The sequence below is a fragment of the Eriocheir sinensis genome, chromosome 3 (genome assembly GCF_024679095.1).
Source record: "Eriocheir sinensis breed Jianghai 21 chromosome 3, ASM2467909v1, whole genome shotgun sequence".
NCBI classification, from domain to species: domain Eukaryota; kingdom Metazoa; phylum Arthropoda; class Malacostraca; order Decapoda; family Varunidae; genus Eriocheir; species Eriocheir sinensis.
The window spans coordinates 21546062-21563250 of NC_066511.1; the positions used below are offsets into that span (position 1 = coordinate 21546062).

The following is a 17189-nucleotide window of genomic DNA, read 5'->3' on the forward strand; positions in this document are numbered from 1 at the left end:
CACCACGACCTCCATCACCACCACCACCATCAATAACAACAACAGCTACCTTCCTACCATTCCTCCCGCGGCTACGACCATCACCACCACCCTTCCTACACACCAACACCACCACCAGTAAACTTCCTTCCATACTAATTGCACCACCACCACCACCACCACCACAAACACCTCTCACTACCATCACCATCATTCAACACCACAAAAAAACCCATCGAGAGAGAGAGAGAGAGAGAGAGAGAGAGAGAGAGAGAGAGAGAGAGAGAGAGAGAGAGAGAGAGAGAGAGAGAGAGAGAGAGAGAGAGAGAGAGAAATGCTGAACCTGGATCTCCAAGCCGCTCCTCTGCAACCAAACTCACCTCATCTCACGTTTTGGGGCTCAATTTGTGATCCCGGAAGGCCAGACCAGCCCTGCCCTCCCCCTTCCCCACCTCCCCGGGTCTGCCACGTCACACCCCGCACTCACAAGCCTATCTCCAGCCTTGATCTAATGCAAATGTGATTATCCCCCCAACTTCAAGCACATTTATTCCGGTGCCCCCAATAGGACCACTAAACCAGAGCCTTATCGCGCGGCCAAGGTGACGCGGACGGGAGGTGGGCCAGGGAGCGAGGGCAAGGCAGAGGCGGCGCGGGACATGCAACTTAAAGCCCCGTAAATGACTGACTGTGATTACATCCGCCCCGCCGCCCGAGCCACCGCCGCCGCTTCTACCTTCATTCCTTGCAGTCCGCCGCCCCACTAGGTTTTCTTCTTTCCTGTTTTCCTTTCCCTGATGGTTCTTCCTGTATTCTTTTATAACTTTCTTTTGACTGTCGCTTTCTAGTCTTTTCCTTTTATCAACACAGGATGCTTCTGTTTCATATAACTGGAAGAATAGTAGTTATAGAAGAAATGGTAGTAGTGGAAGTGTTGCAGTAGTAGTAGTAGTAGTAGTAGTAGTAGTAGTATAGTAGTAGCAGCAGTAGTAGTAGTAGTAGTATAGTAGTAGTAGTAGTAGTAGTAGTAGTAGTAGCAGTAGTAGTAGTAGTAGTAGTAGATGTTACTATTTTTTTATCATCATTATTTTTATTACTATCTCCTTACCATTTTTGTCAATACCATCACTATCATCTTTCGTCTGTCGGGTGACCCTCGTGACGCCCCGTGACCCCGTGAAGCGACGCATCTCATCGCGTGGGCGGGGGTGAGGCACATGACAAATTGTTGACGTGACACCGCTCACAGCTCCCCCTCCCTCCACCACTCAGATTATCCAGCACGCCTCGGTGGTGGTGGCAGGTGAGGTCAACCAACCGATCATTGACCCACCCACCCCTCTACGCCCCTCCCGTGTGTGGGCGGCTACTAAATATAAGGCAAAGTCCCAACACCCACCCACGTCCTGGACACTGCTGCCCCACTCACTCGCCCGCTGCACCACCAGACAGCCACGCCTCACAAGGGATTTTTTTTTTCTACATCTCTGCCTGTAGCGCCGGTAGGCTTTCTTCAGGGGCCTGGTCATGGCGCAGACAATTTTTTTATAGTGGCGCCAGTTATGCTTGGCTCATGCTGCCCCCCGGAACTCATTCTTGATTCACTGGACGGCTTTCTACTAGAGTCCGGGTTGATGGGTGGTCTTCAGGACAGCATGTGGGTAGTCTTAGGCTACTCGGCGGTGACTGAAAAATCCTAGGTGGTAGCGTGGGTATTCGAACCGACGTTGTCTATGGCGTAGTGAATGCGTTGCCCACACGCTAACCACCGCCTACCCTATCTATATTTGTATCTATATATATCTATCTGTCTATCTGACTACTATCTATCTTTCTATCTTAACTATATCTGTCTACTATCTATCTATGTATATATGTATCTATTTACCTATCTATGTAACTACCTATCTCTCTCTCTCTCTCTCTCTCTCTCTCTCTCTCTCTCTCTCTCTCTCTCTCTACAAACACACACCAGCACAGACACACACACACACACACACACACACATAAGTGTGTGTGTGCGTGTGTGTGTGTGTGTGTGTGTGTGTGTGTGTGTGTACTGTATAGCTGGTTGTAAATAGCCGCGCATAGGCAGAGCGCACAAAAAAATATTAAAAAAAATATACAGTCGCAAGAAGTGGGGCAAGAAATCCAATTTAGGTGTGAACATTTTTTCACGAGGAAATGCAGAGGGAAGGAGAAACTGAAAAAGCTAAATTTCTCGAGGGTGAAAATTGGATAGAGCGAAGTTTGTCCTGCGAGCAGCAGCTCGTGAAAAGCAAGGTGAGATTTACTATTTAAAAAAACAAGAACATGAATAATTTTTAGGAGGGAGGATGACATCTGTCATCAAATTTTTGATCCACTGAAAAGAAGCTCAGAACTTTCACGTCACACTTACGCCAAATATAATATCTGGAAAATCATAGTACGGGAAATTTCAGAGGAAGGGGGAGGAAAAGCTGGCGACTGTCACGGTCGGGAAAAAATACAGGGCATCGAACAGACGAAACAGTCATTGGAAAGAATATTTAATGAAGACAATTTAGTAGCCGAAGAAGACAAGACCCAACTATCCCCTCAAACCCTCACATTCCTTTGTACCACGGAGAAAAGTGTGTGAAAGGAAGCAGCAAGAGGGATGTAAAAATCATCGTAGCACGACTCAATTATAATTTTAGAGCCACTGGCCTGACGGCGCATCCTGGACCCACGCCATTCAGAAGAGTACGTAACGCGAGGCTCCGGCGTGTGATCGCTGCCACGGCGCGGGACTGGACTTTGTTGACCACTTGCCTTACTCGATCCTTCCTCCCAGGCAAATGCGTCTATGATAATTCTTTTTAAAGTTCACATCTGCAGAGCTACTTAAACTTTTCTACACATATTGGATGTTTTGTTACTGCTGTTGTCTTTGTAATTACAATTATTACTACTATGATTATCATTATTATTATTATTATTATTATTATTATTATTATTATTATTATTATTATTATTATTATTATTATTTCCAGAGTATCACCTTCGTCCCTTCACCCCAACCAAATCATTACATCATAACACAACGCGATTACAGAAAACAATAATAAACATCCCCCTTCCCTGACACACCTTCCTTCACAACATCACCTCCACCTCCAGCTCAGCCACAATCAAAACATCGCATCATAACAAAATACCACCACGCAAAACAGCAACAAAAAACATCCCCTTGCCTGACACACCTTCCTTCACAACATCACCTCAGCCCGTCCACAAACAAGCCCGAGGAAGGTGTGAGGTGTGAGGCGTGGAGGGCACACCTGCGTCACCCACCTGGTAGCTGCGGCCGGGCATCCCCCCCACGTAGAGCAGCGTGTCCATGGGGATCTGCAGAGAGGAGCGACGAAGGATCTGCCGACTGATCCAGCGGCAGTCCACGTACACCTGGATGCTGTTGTCGTCCAGCACGCTGCAACGACACGCGCCAACACCGTGATTAGTCTTTATTCCCCGGAGCCGTTATCACGTACATGCCCATCATACACATCACAAAACTGTCATACATACTTTACATATCACCAATCCTGCCAACTTTCTCGTCTCACTCACTTTTTTCTTCTGCATGTCCTTTTTTTTTTTCTGAACCGTACTCGTCTTCGTTTTCTTATAGAGCCATCAGTGTCATTCTCGTAAATATTCATCACCTTTAAGTGCCCCAAACCCATCATGACTATCTCATCAACACTGAAAATTGACCGTAAAAACACACACACACACGCACAGTCAGACAGACAGACCCCCCACCCACCCCCCGCACACACAAAGCCGTAACTAGTCCATCGCCCATTCCAAACCTCCCGTAACAGGTCTTCGGGGCCCCATCAAAATTGAATCATGTGTGTCGTGAGTCTTTTGAGCGGAAAAACGTCCAATACACTATACCCACACACATCCGAAATATTGATTCCAAAATAGGATATAAAATCCAAAGAAACCTTCAACATGGTCAAACACAAGACCTATTACTAAATGGAAAAAAAGGCTAAAACATTCTTAATTCTTCCAAACAGGGGAAATTTCACAAATAATCTTGATCAATAAAAAAAATAAAAAAAACTAGGCGTAACTCGTTGATTCGGGATGCCTTCAACTTGGGGCCCCTACAAGTGGTGGGTGAGGGGGGGGCGGGGGTTAGTAACGGGCCTGCAAACACATGGAAAAAAAAAACACAGAAAAACACGTATGCAGTATTTCCACGCATAGTTTCATTCACTCACTCTTTTCCTTATTAATAAGTTGATGATAAATGATTCTCTCTCTCTCTCTCTCTCTCTCTCTCTCTCTCTCTCTCTCTCTCTCTCTCTCTCTCTCTCTCTCTCTCTCTCTCTCTCTCTCTCTCTCTCTCTCTCTCTCTCTCTCTCTCTCTCTCTCTCTCTCTCTCTCTCTCTCTTTTTACAACAAAGGAGACAGCTCAAGGGCACAAAAAAAGGAAACAATAATAAAAAAAAGCCTTCCTTCGTCTATATTTCCTCCTGCCTACGACTTGACCTCTTTCAAGAAGAGTGTATCAAGACACCTTTGCACCCGAAATTGACCTCTCTTTTGGCCACTCTATACTTTTGTCTGTTGTGGGAGCGGTGAGTAGCGGGCGTTTTTTTCCTACACTCTTTGTGTTGCCCTTGAGTCGTCTCCTTTGTTGTAATAAAAAACAAAAAACAAAAAACAAACAAACAACAACAACAAAAAAAACAGGGTGGGAATGAGGTGCGTGAAGTCGTCGGTTTTGGATGAGCTGGGCACACCCAGGGCCGCATGCTGGCGTCACTTGCAAGGTCTTGGCGCGCAGTCTAGTACGTAAGTCTGTGGTGGTAGTAGGAGGAGGAGAGGAGGAGCTGTGGCAACATCAGCGGTATATTATTTTCGTCCATCACCATAATCAGACGTATTTGCAGTTCTGGAGCATTTTTTCCTCGCCGTTTCTAAGAAGTGTTTGTCGGCAGGGCAGTTCTCGGAAGCCTCACTCGGCAGATTCTCATTCCGTTGTCTTAACGTTGTGTCAAACTTGTTTGGCGAGCAATTTTTTTATCCTTTTACCTAAGGCCACGATCAGCAAGGCTAAGTATTTGATTGCTGCTTTGAATGTATCCTCAATATTTCCAGCTGATATGAAGGCAAAAGTGGCGCAAAAAAGGTGAAAATGTCCGTGCACTTCAATTACAATCTCTTATTCTGCGAATGTCTCAGCACTGCGTTGACGGGTGACTAACATAGTTTCTGTTCGTTTTAAAGGTCGTTTCCCTAAGTTTTGTGTCGCTCTGTGTTGATATACTTGGTCAATTCTTGTGTTTGTCCACATGTCTGTGTGCTGCTTTAATTGTTAACTAAACATGATTTTAATTTTTTTCAATTCGTCTCTTCTTTTTATATATGTTTAATCTAAAAAGTGCGAATACACAGGGACATCTACAAGAAAATATAAAAAGGGCAAAGGAGGACTACAGAAGGGCAAGCGGCCTACACAGGGCACAGAATGAGTGATCCACCCACTCCCCTCACCCTCCATAAACCAGTTTAGCCTTTATTTAAATCTTTCAGTAGTGTTAGTATCAAACACATGTCTGCTGCCACACTCCTCCACCACCTCATTGGTGATCAAGTTTTTATCTATCTTCCTGAATCTGTATTTATCTGGTGCACACACACTGTGGCATGATACAACTTCTGGTTTCAGTACAATAATTTGATCTTAATTGTTCTTAATTTATATGACGCGTTAAACTTTAGCATATTCTTGTCTTCCTTCGTAGATGTATGCTGGTTTAACAGGTAACTGTGACATCAATTCTGTGGGTTTTCACTTCGTCTCTTCGTTTTGTGTTCAGTCTAACAAGATAAAACTACCACACTACTTTTCGAGGCTTTGAACTTCGTCTCCCTCCTCTTGTATGTAACGATGTTTGTTCCTCTCCTTTAGTTTTGTATATGTATAATTCTGAAGCTTTTAAATTCGCTGCTCTTCATCCTCCCCGCCCTGACCCGCCCCTCGCGCCCTCCGGCCTCCCGTCATTCGTCATGAATTGCAAATTTACTTCCCCTTCATGCTTATTTCCGGCAAAAGGGACTTTCTTACACCAACCCTCTCGGCTCCCCATCACGGACCTTCACAAATTAATCCTCTTCAGCCTCTCTCTCTCTCTCTCTCTCTCTCTCTCTCTCTCTCTCTCTCTCTCTCTCTCTCTCTCTCTCTCTCTCTCTCTCTCTCTCTCTCTCTCTCTCTCTCTCTCTCTCACCTGATGGCCAGCTGGTGCCAGTGGCCGTCGGTGAGGTTGACGTTGATGGGTGCCACGTTGATGGGAAACACGTCGTCATCCCTGGCCGGGCCCGTGTGTAGCAGCTCCAGACCGGTGCCCAGACCCAGACCCAGGTACACCTCTCCCCCGTAGGCTCGGTGCATCAGGAATAACATGCCCTGAAGGAGAAGGATGAGGAGGAGGTGGTGGCGTTAGTGAGTGGAGATAGTGGTGTGTGTGTGTGTGTGTGTGTGTGTGTGTGTGTGTGTGTGTGTGTGTGTGTGTGTGTGTGTGTGTGCTGGACTGGCATGGAGCTAAGGAAACACTGACAGATAGATAGACAGATATAGATCAACATATATAGAGAAAGACAGACAGACAGGCAAAGTATATATCAGGGGCTGTTTGTATGTCTGTGTGTACATATTTTTACAGTAAACAATGCAGCTAAAGGACAAAAAAAAAAGTCCACCAACACCACTAGCTAGACAAATCCTAAAGTTCAAGGCGAGTAGTTTTTCTCCTTAGCACAGGTAACAGGGAACACACACGTCCGAGACAGAATTAATTAAGGAAACGTTTAAGGCTGCCGCGGTGCATTAGTTAACTACATCGTACAGGAGTTCCAAGGGAGATTTCATTGTACCTTCTATAAAGAACACCAACAAGCAAGAAAGGCTGCTCCAGGTGGCATGCATTATCATCATTAACATCATCTGACTAAAAATATTGGTGTCTGGGGGTCTGGACGGTTATCAGGTTTTTCTCTCGAGACTCCTCCGCCACTAACTGTTAATTTCCAAAGACCGAAAAGGAGATAAAAACAGGAGACTAATCGCGCACTTATGAGTGATTTTGCCACGAGTGCTTCGGCGCTGGAGAAATGTTTATGAATATGGCCCTGACCTACACGAAGGAAGTATTTATTGGTGGTGAAGAGGTGGGCGAGGCGTGTTCAGTGTCTTCGGCGTTCAGTGTCAAATTGGGTTGGTCGTGGGTCAGTCCGCGTCCTTGTCTCCTGCTCACCGACGCTCTCCTTGTCTGGGTCACCGTTGCCAGATTATCGTACTCAGAGCATAGTATTTACCTATTTACCTTCTTCTGACGCCTAGCAATTGCTAAGAAACATCAGGATCTATAAAAAAAAACTATTTTAACGATAACTACAAATGAGTTTCGTTATCGGAGCCCAGAAGACAGTTTTGGGGTAGAAAGTCGGGAAATATAAGCGGCTGAGTACGACAATCTGGCAACGATGGTCTGGGTCACTGTGAGGCGCCAGCACGATGCTCCAGAAAGTGATCCTGTTCTTGTTCATCATGGTCTCATTTTCTCTATTAACCGATTGATCTTACATTTGTTAGTTACCGATGAAGTTAGAGCTTTTGGAAGGATATAATAATGATCCTGTGTTCGGAACTATACTGTAGGGTTGTGAGTAAGGAAAAATTGTTCCAGCATTAGGCAAACAAGGCCATGCACTGCTAAATGATTAATGAGAAAACGGGAACATGTCAAAAATCGCGTGAGGAAAAAAAATGTTTGTAAGGGATACTGAAGGGAAAGGGCAAGTAGAGGGAAGTAAAAATAAAGGGATACTAAAGGGAAAGGGCAAGTAGAGGGAAGTAAAAATAAAGGGATACTGAAGGGAAAGGGCAAGTAGAGGGGAGAAAAAAGAAAATAATTATAAAAGGTAAAGGACACTGCCAAGTTACTGAGGCGAGAGTCGGAGCTCATGGATATGGGTCAAGGTTGTGAGCATATCCTTTACATCACGCTCCGGGGATGGCCTGTGAGGTTGAGCGGCGTGATCTCTTCTATAACCACGGGAGAAACCGCAAAAGTGTGTGCAGGATTTCGATGAGACAAACGGAACCGAAGCTGGGCACGCGTAGTCTTTTTTTTTTTGTGTGTGTGTGTGTGTTTTTACAATGAGTTCTGATTGTATTGATATTCTAGTGGTGTGGCTTTTTTTGTTATTGTCTGTTTATCAGCAAAGTTTGAGTGTAAACATCCCTGACACAGTTACCAGCCGCGATGGTGATGTGTTTCCTTTACAAAATACGTTGATTTTTTTTTTTTTTTTTTTTTTTTTTGTGTGTGTGTGTTTTTCACCGCAGCACAGAAAGCCGGTGTAGGGTGAAAAAGCTCATTCCATGCAGGTTGTGGAGGCGTCACTACCATAATGCTGTGCGAACTCCTCCTCCTCCAAACATCTATACCAAGAGCTAAAAGACGCCGAAAGAAAGCTGCAACACGCCGCTCCGGACAAAAGTATGCAGCGGAAGAACCGAAACCCGAGACCAAATTTAGTTGAAGTGCTGACTTGATGTTCGCTTCTTGGAAATGTTTTCTTTTATCTTGCTCTAAGAGTTTTATTGCTTCTGAAGGGATGATTGTGATACCCTGCTTGATCTTAAAAGGCTGAAGACCATGACATGTTTGAGACAGTTTGCCAAGTAAAAAGGCACATAGTTTGCTATTTTGTATTTCTTTGTATTTTCTGTCAAAAAGCCCATAAGTTTCCTGTGCAGTCTAATGTTATGTGGGTATTATGTTTCAGGCGGTGGTGGATGTACTGTTGAAATACTTTTATATATTTTCTTAAGCATATAGCGTTGGATTCTTTCAAAGTTACGTATTTACATCCAGGCACCTTCAACTAAAGGTACTTACAGGTCTTACTATTATAAAATGTTGTTGAACGATCTTGATTTTATTCTCTACGGCACTCTACTTCTCCTAAGCTCCGTAAAGGAAAAGGAAATTAGCGATTGCTCTAAAACTTGTAAAGGCGTTGACCCTCGAGTGTAGGGGCAGACCCGGAGCATGGGCGCGTGGCACACTTCAGTAAAGAGGACCCTGCATGCTTACTGCGCTGAATATGGGCAAAGGAGAACACTAAAAGGAGAACCACGGACTTATTGCTGAAGTAACTTATGAACCGTGCCAAGATACATAAATTAAGGAGCCACTACGATGCTTCCTCAACAAACACTCACTGCATGTACTACGGCATCAATGTTATGCAGAAGGTTATGCAGCACCGCGAAGATAAACTTAAAGAAAAAAACGCGATGAAAGAAACCAGAAAGAAAGGCGCGCATTGTTGTGAGTGGGTTTGAACGAAATACTAGAGGGAGGAACTGTGCATCACCTGCTCTTAATAAACTTAAAGTACTCCTTATGCTTGTGTGAAGACGGGAACTGCGGGAGAAATTGCATGTTTTCTGGTGATAACAGATAGATAGATTGATAGATATATAGCTAGAAGATATACAGATAGATAGATAGATAGATAGATAAAGAGAGATAAAGATTGGTAGATAGATAGATAGATTGATAGGTAGATAAACAGATAGGTAGATAGGTAGACAGATAGATAAATATAGACAAATTGACATATATTGAGTGTGTTATGCAAAAAAACACAGAACAAAAAGCACATTTTTCTACATAACGGCGGCAATAAAGCGTGAAAACAGTGAAAGAAAAAAAAGAAAAAAAAATGGACAGCAATTAACAAGTGACCTACAACCGGCTGAAAGTGAAAGGAAGGAAGCACAAAAAGGAAACTGGTAAACTTGATGAAAAAAAGAATGGAAAAAAAGAAAAAAAAATGTGTATAGTAGAATCTTGCGTGTGGGTGTTGATCGCAAGAGCCCGGAGCGTGAGAGGGGCGATTAATACCTCTCACCTGTCAAATAACTGCCACGGGTGAACACGGACGCCCGGCCACTCCTCGCGCGTGCAATGCCCTGTTTCCGGCTTAATTAATTATCCTACACTAACGCTAACTCGGCTCTGTGTCTGTCTGTTTTTTTTCTGTTCGTGTGTCTTTTTATGCATATTTCTCTGTCTGGTCATTTGTCACCATCTGTGTCTGTGTCTGTCTCTGGTCCTGTGTGGCTGTCTTTGCTGTCTGTTTGTCTGATGGTTGCCTGGTTGTGTCCCTATCTATTTATGTGTGTGTGTCTGTCTGTCCATTTGTCTGTGTGTGTCTGTGTGTGTGTGTGTGTGTGTGTGTGTGTGTGTGTGTGTGTGTGTGTGCCGGAGGGGTTGTCAATTTGTCACCCTATCTGTCTGTCTGCCTGTCTGTCACTATCTATTTATCTGTCTGTCTGCCTGTCTGTCTCTGTCTATTTATCTGTCTGTCTGTTTGCCCATTTGTCTCCGTCTGTCTGCTTGTCAGCCTGCATGTTTATTTATATATTTACCTATTCATTTATCTATTCATTTATGAGCGTGACAGACTAGTAATAAGGGCAACGTATAAATATGAGAGATTCTTTTCAATGATATTTATGGATTTCTGTTGCCATGAATACGAACGCGGTGACGAGCTGCGGCTACACGCTTTTTCTTTTTCCACTCACTTCCCTTCGCCTGCCCTTCACGCCTCTCCCCTTCCCTCATTACTAAGGCCCCTCGACTTCCTCTCACTCGCTGTCATTGTGAAAAACATCAGATCCGTTCTGCAAATATTCCGTATTTGCCCCTCAGTGTTTGCGTGTCTGCCTTTTCTCCCCTTACTCGGCCTCGATAATATTACGAAAAAATAATCGCGCACGGGATACTGATGAAAAGATGGAGTTTCTACTAGCCCCGGTGAGTGCCCTTCCGAGGCCCTGTTCGCCTGAAGGTCTGGATTTAGAGCCTTGATGACCCAACGGCTGAAAGCAGTCTGGGAGTGGCCCGCGATCATTTGAGTGGAGATGGTGCGAGTGAGGAGTAACACCTCTACTGTCTCTATCGTTGTCCCTGCTTGTTCTCTAAAGGAGGAACTTAAACAAAAACGATAATGACGAAAAAGAAGCACAACATGTTCGAGTGACTACCCAATATCAGCATCTCTAGAAAACTGATCGCAGACTACTTACTATAAAATCAGACTCCAACTGTGATGTTATTAAGGCTCGAGACCCAGGCCTTCAGATCAAACGGCTTGCCCCCGCCTCACCCCGCCCTCCCCCGGCACTCACCATGTTGCCGAGGTCTGGCCGCACCGTGATCAACAGCGAAAACTCCTCCGGGAAGCCGCCGGGGTAGATGTCTCTCGTGTGCACCAGCAGCGGCCTGTTCCTGACGGCGCGCCACGAGCCGGGCCGCGTGATGGACTCCCGCCAGCCGAACTGTGTGGGCTTGTACTGCTTGTCCTGGAGGTGCAGCACGTCCAGGGTGCCTGAGGACGGGGAGAACGGGTAAAGAGGCTGTAGGTGGCGGTGGATGGTGAATGAAGGTGAGTGATTCATTTTGTGATAGAGGAAACAGGGCAATGACAAACACTATCAGAAAGTAAATAACATGATGCTCACCTAAATGGAATACAGAAGATCCCGAAAGACTGATCAATTCTGGTTAGGAAGGTGACTTAACACTGACCTGCTGAAAGAACATTCTAGGAAGGAGGAAACTGTTTCAGAGTCTACCATCTTTTCCTATATAAAGGGAGGCAGTTTTAAAACGAATACACACACAAAAAAACAAGGATAGAAAACCCGCAGTGCACTACTCATGTAAAAAGATAATAAAATAATTTAAGAAGGTGGGTTACGTTCGGTTAATGAGGTGTCTTGATACTTTCCTCTTGAAAGTGTTCAAGTTTTAGGCAGGGAGAAGGAATGAAAATACTGGTGAACTCTTGCATCAGGAATTTGGACAGTAGAGTGTTGAGCTAGAGTAGAAAGTTGTGTAATGGGGTCGCTGGAGAGGTGGAGGCATGTGGTTAGCAAGTTCAAATGGTCAATTAACATGCAAATTATACATGATGTCAAGGGAAGACTGTAAGAAGCGGCGGCGACAGGCGACTGATGCCGAAGCGGAAGGACTGACTACTTTGACGTTCCTTTCTTTGAGAGAGGACATTACTATTTTCTGAAAACAGGATAACATTGCTTCACAAGGGCAGCTTACCGTTACATGTGAAGAAATTGCACTGGCGCCTCTCAACGTTGTAGCCCTGGCAGCCCTTCGTGTGCAGGCAGTATCTGGGGGTGCAGGAGAAAGCGTGGTGAGGGGAGAAGGGGGATAGTGAAGGCAGATGGGGTGATGAAGGGGGTAGTGAATGGTTAAGGAGGAAGGGGATGGTGATTGGAGGAAGGGGTGGAGAAGGGGGAAGGGGTGATGAAGGGGGTGGTGAATGGTGAAGGAGGAAGGGGATAGTGAAGAGGGAAGGGATAGTGAAGGCAGACGGGATGATGAAGGGGGTAGTGAATGGTTAAGGAGGAAGGGATGGTGATTGGAGGAAGGGGTAGAGAAAGGGGAAGGGGTGATGAATGGTGAAGGAGGAAGGGGATGGTGATTCGAGGAAGGGGTAGAGAAGGGGGAAGGGGTGATGAAGGGGTGGTGAATGGTGAAGGAGGAAGGGATGGTGAATGGAAGGAGGAAGGGATGGTGATTGGAGGAAGGGGTGGAGAAGGGGGAAGGGGTGATGAAAGGGGTGGTGAATGGTGAAGGAGGAAGGTATGGTGATTGGAGGAAGGGGTGATGAAGGGGGTGGTGAATGGTGAAGGAGGAAGGTATGGTGACTGGAGGAAGGGGTGGAGAAGGGGGAAGGGGTGATGAAGGGGGTGGTGAATGGTGAAGGAGGAAGGGATGGTGATTGGAGGAAGGGGTGGAGAAGGGGGAATGGGTGGTGAAAGGGGGAGAGGGTGCAGTGAAAGGGAAGGGGATGGAGGCGATGGAAGTGAAGGGGGAAGGGGGTACTGAATGGAGGAGGATGGTGAATGGGGGAAGGGAGGTGAAAAGGGAAGGGATGGTGAATAATGGAGGGGTGGTGAAGAGGGGAGGGGGTGGTGAAGAGGGGAGGGGGTGGTGAAGAGGGGAGGGGGTGGTGAGGGGAGCCGCCACCCCCAGGCAGCGTGATGGTAAGCACAGGAACAGCTCGTAAACTTCCCTCAATACTGCATTATCCCACACGTCAAATAAAGTTGGTGTGGCGTCAGCTTCAGAGGCACATAAAGAAGCAATAAAAGTCAAAGGATATGGATTGGGGTCTTTGGCGTGATCCAGGTCATATTTTCCCACATGACGGAGTGCATAAAAATGTTAAGTCATGTCCGTATCTTCCGGGTCATGGCGCACAATGGTATAGAGTGTGTATTACAATAGTGGATATTACATTATGTCCGCCTCCGCATGAAGATCCGTCAGCAATACATCAAACGGATAAGATATTACTCTCTCGATACCTTTAATATAACTCACACGTCAGCTCTTCGTAACCATGGCTGCGGAGGGAGGCTGTGAGGGGATGGAACCTTCGAATCTCGTGTTGAATTTCAGTTTGTATGATAAGTTGCATTAAGCGATACTGTATTATGTAATTCTTGGATTTAAATCGTATTACCGAAAAGCAATGAAATGAGGTCTAGGATATGTATGGTGTTTCTTCCTCTAACTTGTGATAAAGATGTTGGTTCTTCGTCAGTCAGAGCCCCCAATATATGGCTAGCTCTCCCTTTCATCACTTCCAATCGGTTCCCAGAATATCAAAGTGCCGGTCGTCGTTCCCTATGAGTTTTCTTTGAACCGTGTAAACGTGCGTGGCTACATCAAACAAAATCTTTCTGTGTAGATATTAGTGTGGCGCAAGTAGGCCAAGAAAAAAAAAGTAACTGAATGTGAAGTATGTAAAGATAAACGAAGGTGGAAAACGGTTTAGCAGCAGCTGTTGGTTTTTGAGTTGGTGATAACTGACGTCTATTAAGGCAAATGAAAGCCTGGAATACATTTGTCAGTCTGGAACATTTTTTACTTGCTTCTGCGGGGTCATTGTTGTTACTTTCTTGTATTAACCGTAAACAATTATTAAACCGAACAAGTCTAAACAAACTAAATCTAACCTAACTTAATAAACGCAAACCTCCATATTTATCTTCTCTGAGTTCTGTGAAAAAGATGATTCCTTGGAGCTAACTTAATAAATGCAAACCTCCACATTTATCTTCTCTGAGTTCTGTGAAAAAGATGATTCCTTGGAGCTAACTTAATAAATGCAAACCTCCACATTTATCTTCTCTGAGTTCTGTGAAAAAGATGATTCCTTGGAGCTAACTTAATAAATGCAAACCTCCACATTTATCTTCTCTGAGTTCTGTGAAAAAGATGATTCCTTGGAGCTAACTTAATAAATGCAAACCTCCACATTTATCTTCTCTGAGTTCTGTGAAAAAGATGATTCCTTGGAGCTAACTTAATAAATGCAAACCTCCACATTTATCTTCTCTGAGTTCTGTGAAAAAGATGATTCCTTGGAGCTAACTTAATAAACGCAAACCTCCACATTTATCTTCTCTGAGTTCTGTGAAAAAGATGATTCCTTGGAGCTAACTTAATAAACGCAAACCTCCACATTTATCTTCTCTGAGTTCTGTGAAAAAGATGATTCCTTGGAGCTAACTTAATAAATGCAAACCTCCACATTTATCTTCTCTGAGTTCTGTGAAAAGATGATTCCTTTGAGCTAACTTAATAAATGCAAACCTCCACATTTATCTTCTCTGAGTTCTGTGAAAAAGATGATTCCTCGGAGCTAACTTAATAAATGCAAACCTCCACATTTATCTTCTCTGAGTTCTGTGAAAAAGATGATTCCTCGGAGCTAACTTAATAAATGCAAACCTCCACATTTATCTTCTCTGAGTTCTGTGAAAAAGATGATTCCTTGGAGCTAACTTAATAAACGCAAACCTCCACATTTATCTTCTCTGAGTTCTGTGAAAAAGATGATTCCTTGGAGCTAACTTAATAAATGCAAACCTCCACATTTATCTTCTCTGAGTTCTGTGAAAAAGATGATTCCTTGGAGCTAACTTAATAAATGCAAACCTCCACATTTATCTTCTCTGAGTTCTGTGAAAAAGATGATTCCTTGGAGCTAACTTAATAAATGCAAACCTCCACATTTATCTTCTCTGAGTTCTGTGAAAAAGATGATTCCTTGGAGCTAACTTAATAAATGCAAACCTCCACATTTATCTTCTCTGAGTTCTGTGAAAAAGATGATTCCTAGGATCTAACTAACATCGTACTCTGACAAATCTAACCTAAACTTTATAAACACAAACCTCCGTGACTATCTTCTCTGAGTTCTGTGAAAAAGATGATTCCTAGGAGCTAACTAACATCGTACTCTGACAAATCTAACCTAAACTTTATAAACACAAACCTCCGTGACTATCTTCTCTGGGTTCTGTGAAAAAGACGATTCCTAGGAGCAACGTAAATAACACGGTATTCTTCTCTCGTTTATGATACAGACTCGGAAAGGAAAATCACACCATCGATCCATTATGGAGTTACGCAAAAGTCCCCTCTTGAATAATTACGTGATTAGCCGAAGATGAAAAGTTCAATGTTTTTCTACGACGTGTTTTTCTTCCCGTCTGAGGCCGTGCTGTGCCCCGCGCCTCGATCCGCCTGGCCTGTAAACTGATGCTGCTCGCCTGCTAAAAGGTTTGGAGCTTAATCTCAAATCACCGCACTTAAGGAGATGTAGCTGAGGGCGGACGACGATGATGTAATGTTACGATGATGAGAATACGGCTACTACAAAGAAAATACTATTACTACTGCTACCATTATCACCATCCCCACCACCACCACCACCACTGCTGCTACTGCTACTACTACTACTACTGCTACTACTACTGCTACTACTACTACTACCATCACCACCACCACCACTACTACTACTACTACTACTACTACTACCCCTACCACAATTGTTATATTATAAATCCAACAAGTAGGATCTGAATGATATTTCTATTCTTTTAACGCAAGACGAGCGTGCATGTATCCTAATTATATTGAAATCTTTTGTATATATTTAAAGATTACAGCAGGACTATTTTTAGCACCATGATTTACGTGTGTAATGTTTCGACAATTAAGTTGAATTAATTGCACTGAAACATTAATATTTTACCTTGATGGTTCATTACCGTTCAGGACAATTTTTTATTTTACTGAATAATTTTATGAGTTGTTTACGTCATGACAATGCAGTGCACTTGACATTTCCTCGTCATTTCAACTGTTTTTGGAAAGTTATGATGCCCTGCGCCTCCGCCCTGCATCGGCTTGTCAGAGGGAGAGGCGGGTGGACACGTGCCTTTTCTCTTTTGCTGTAAATAAATATCAACTGTAAAGATCTTCAGAATAAACGAGTCCAGAAAACAAGTAACCTTAATGTGAGCGATAAAGCTTCCTCCTCCTCTCTCTTCCTCTTCCTCCTCCACTACCTCTTCCTCTTCCTTTTCCTCTTCCTCTGTCTCTTCCTCTGCCACCACCTCCGCCTCCGCCACCGCCTTTGTCTCTGCCACCTCCTCCTCCTCCTCCTCCTACTACTACTATTACTACTACTACTACTACTACTACTATACTACTACTACTACAATACTACTACTACAAATACTACTACTAGGCTACTCTTCTCCTCTTCCTCCACTCTTTTCTCCTCCTCCTCCTCCTCTTCCACCTGCTCCTCCTCCTGGTCCTGCTCTTCCTCCTGCTCCTCCTCCTCCTAATCCTCCGCTTCCTCTTTCTCCTCCTTGACACCCTCACTCTCGCCTCACCTTCGTCGTTCCTGCGTCCCGCCGTCACAGGAGGCGCTGCAGCCCGACCAGTCAGACCAAGAGTCCCAACCTGCGGGGGCACACAAAACCGATACATTAGTAGACGTAAACAAACACTCGCACACAGCCATACAAATACACCACCCAAACAGCGCTGCCCTAAAGGAAGTAGCAATAAAACGGATGTAAACGGAAGGAATATATCAGAAAAGGCGGGAATGGTGGAATATATGCACAGATGGGGAGATGCAAATATTTCACGTTTATAATCATATGAACGAGGAACTCAGCAATTTCCTTTATTTATGCCGGTGAGAGAGAGAGGGAGCAACGACATATATCAAACCTTTCTTCA

At 44.4% G+C, this 17189-nt stretch overlaps 1 protein-coding gene across 7 annotated transcripts in view; it reads right to left on the bottom strand.

The window, feature by feature from the left end:
- The window catches only part of LOC127006447 (uncharacterized), a 398934-nt gene that overhangs the window by 59742 nt on the left and 322003 nt on the right, over window positions 1-17189 (bottom strand). For all 7 annotated transcript variants that reach the window (XM_050876409.1, XM_050876407.1, XM_050876427.1 and 4 more), the window contains 5 exons: window positions 16835-16904; window positions 12168-12241; window positions 11237-11436; window positions 6255-6433; window positions 3298-3433 (listed from right to left, as the gene is read on the bottom strand). In XM_050876409.1, coding sequence (XP_050732366.1) covers window positions 3298-3433; window positions 6255-6433; window positions 11237-11436; window positions 12168-12241; window positions 16835-16904 — 659 coding nt within the window. The remainder of the gene's footprint in view (window positions 1-3297; window positions 3434-6254; window positions 6434-11236; window positions 11437-12167; window positions 12242-16834; window positions 16905-17189) is intronic.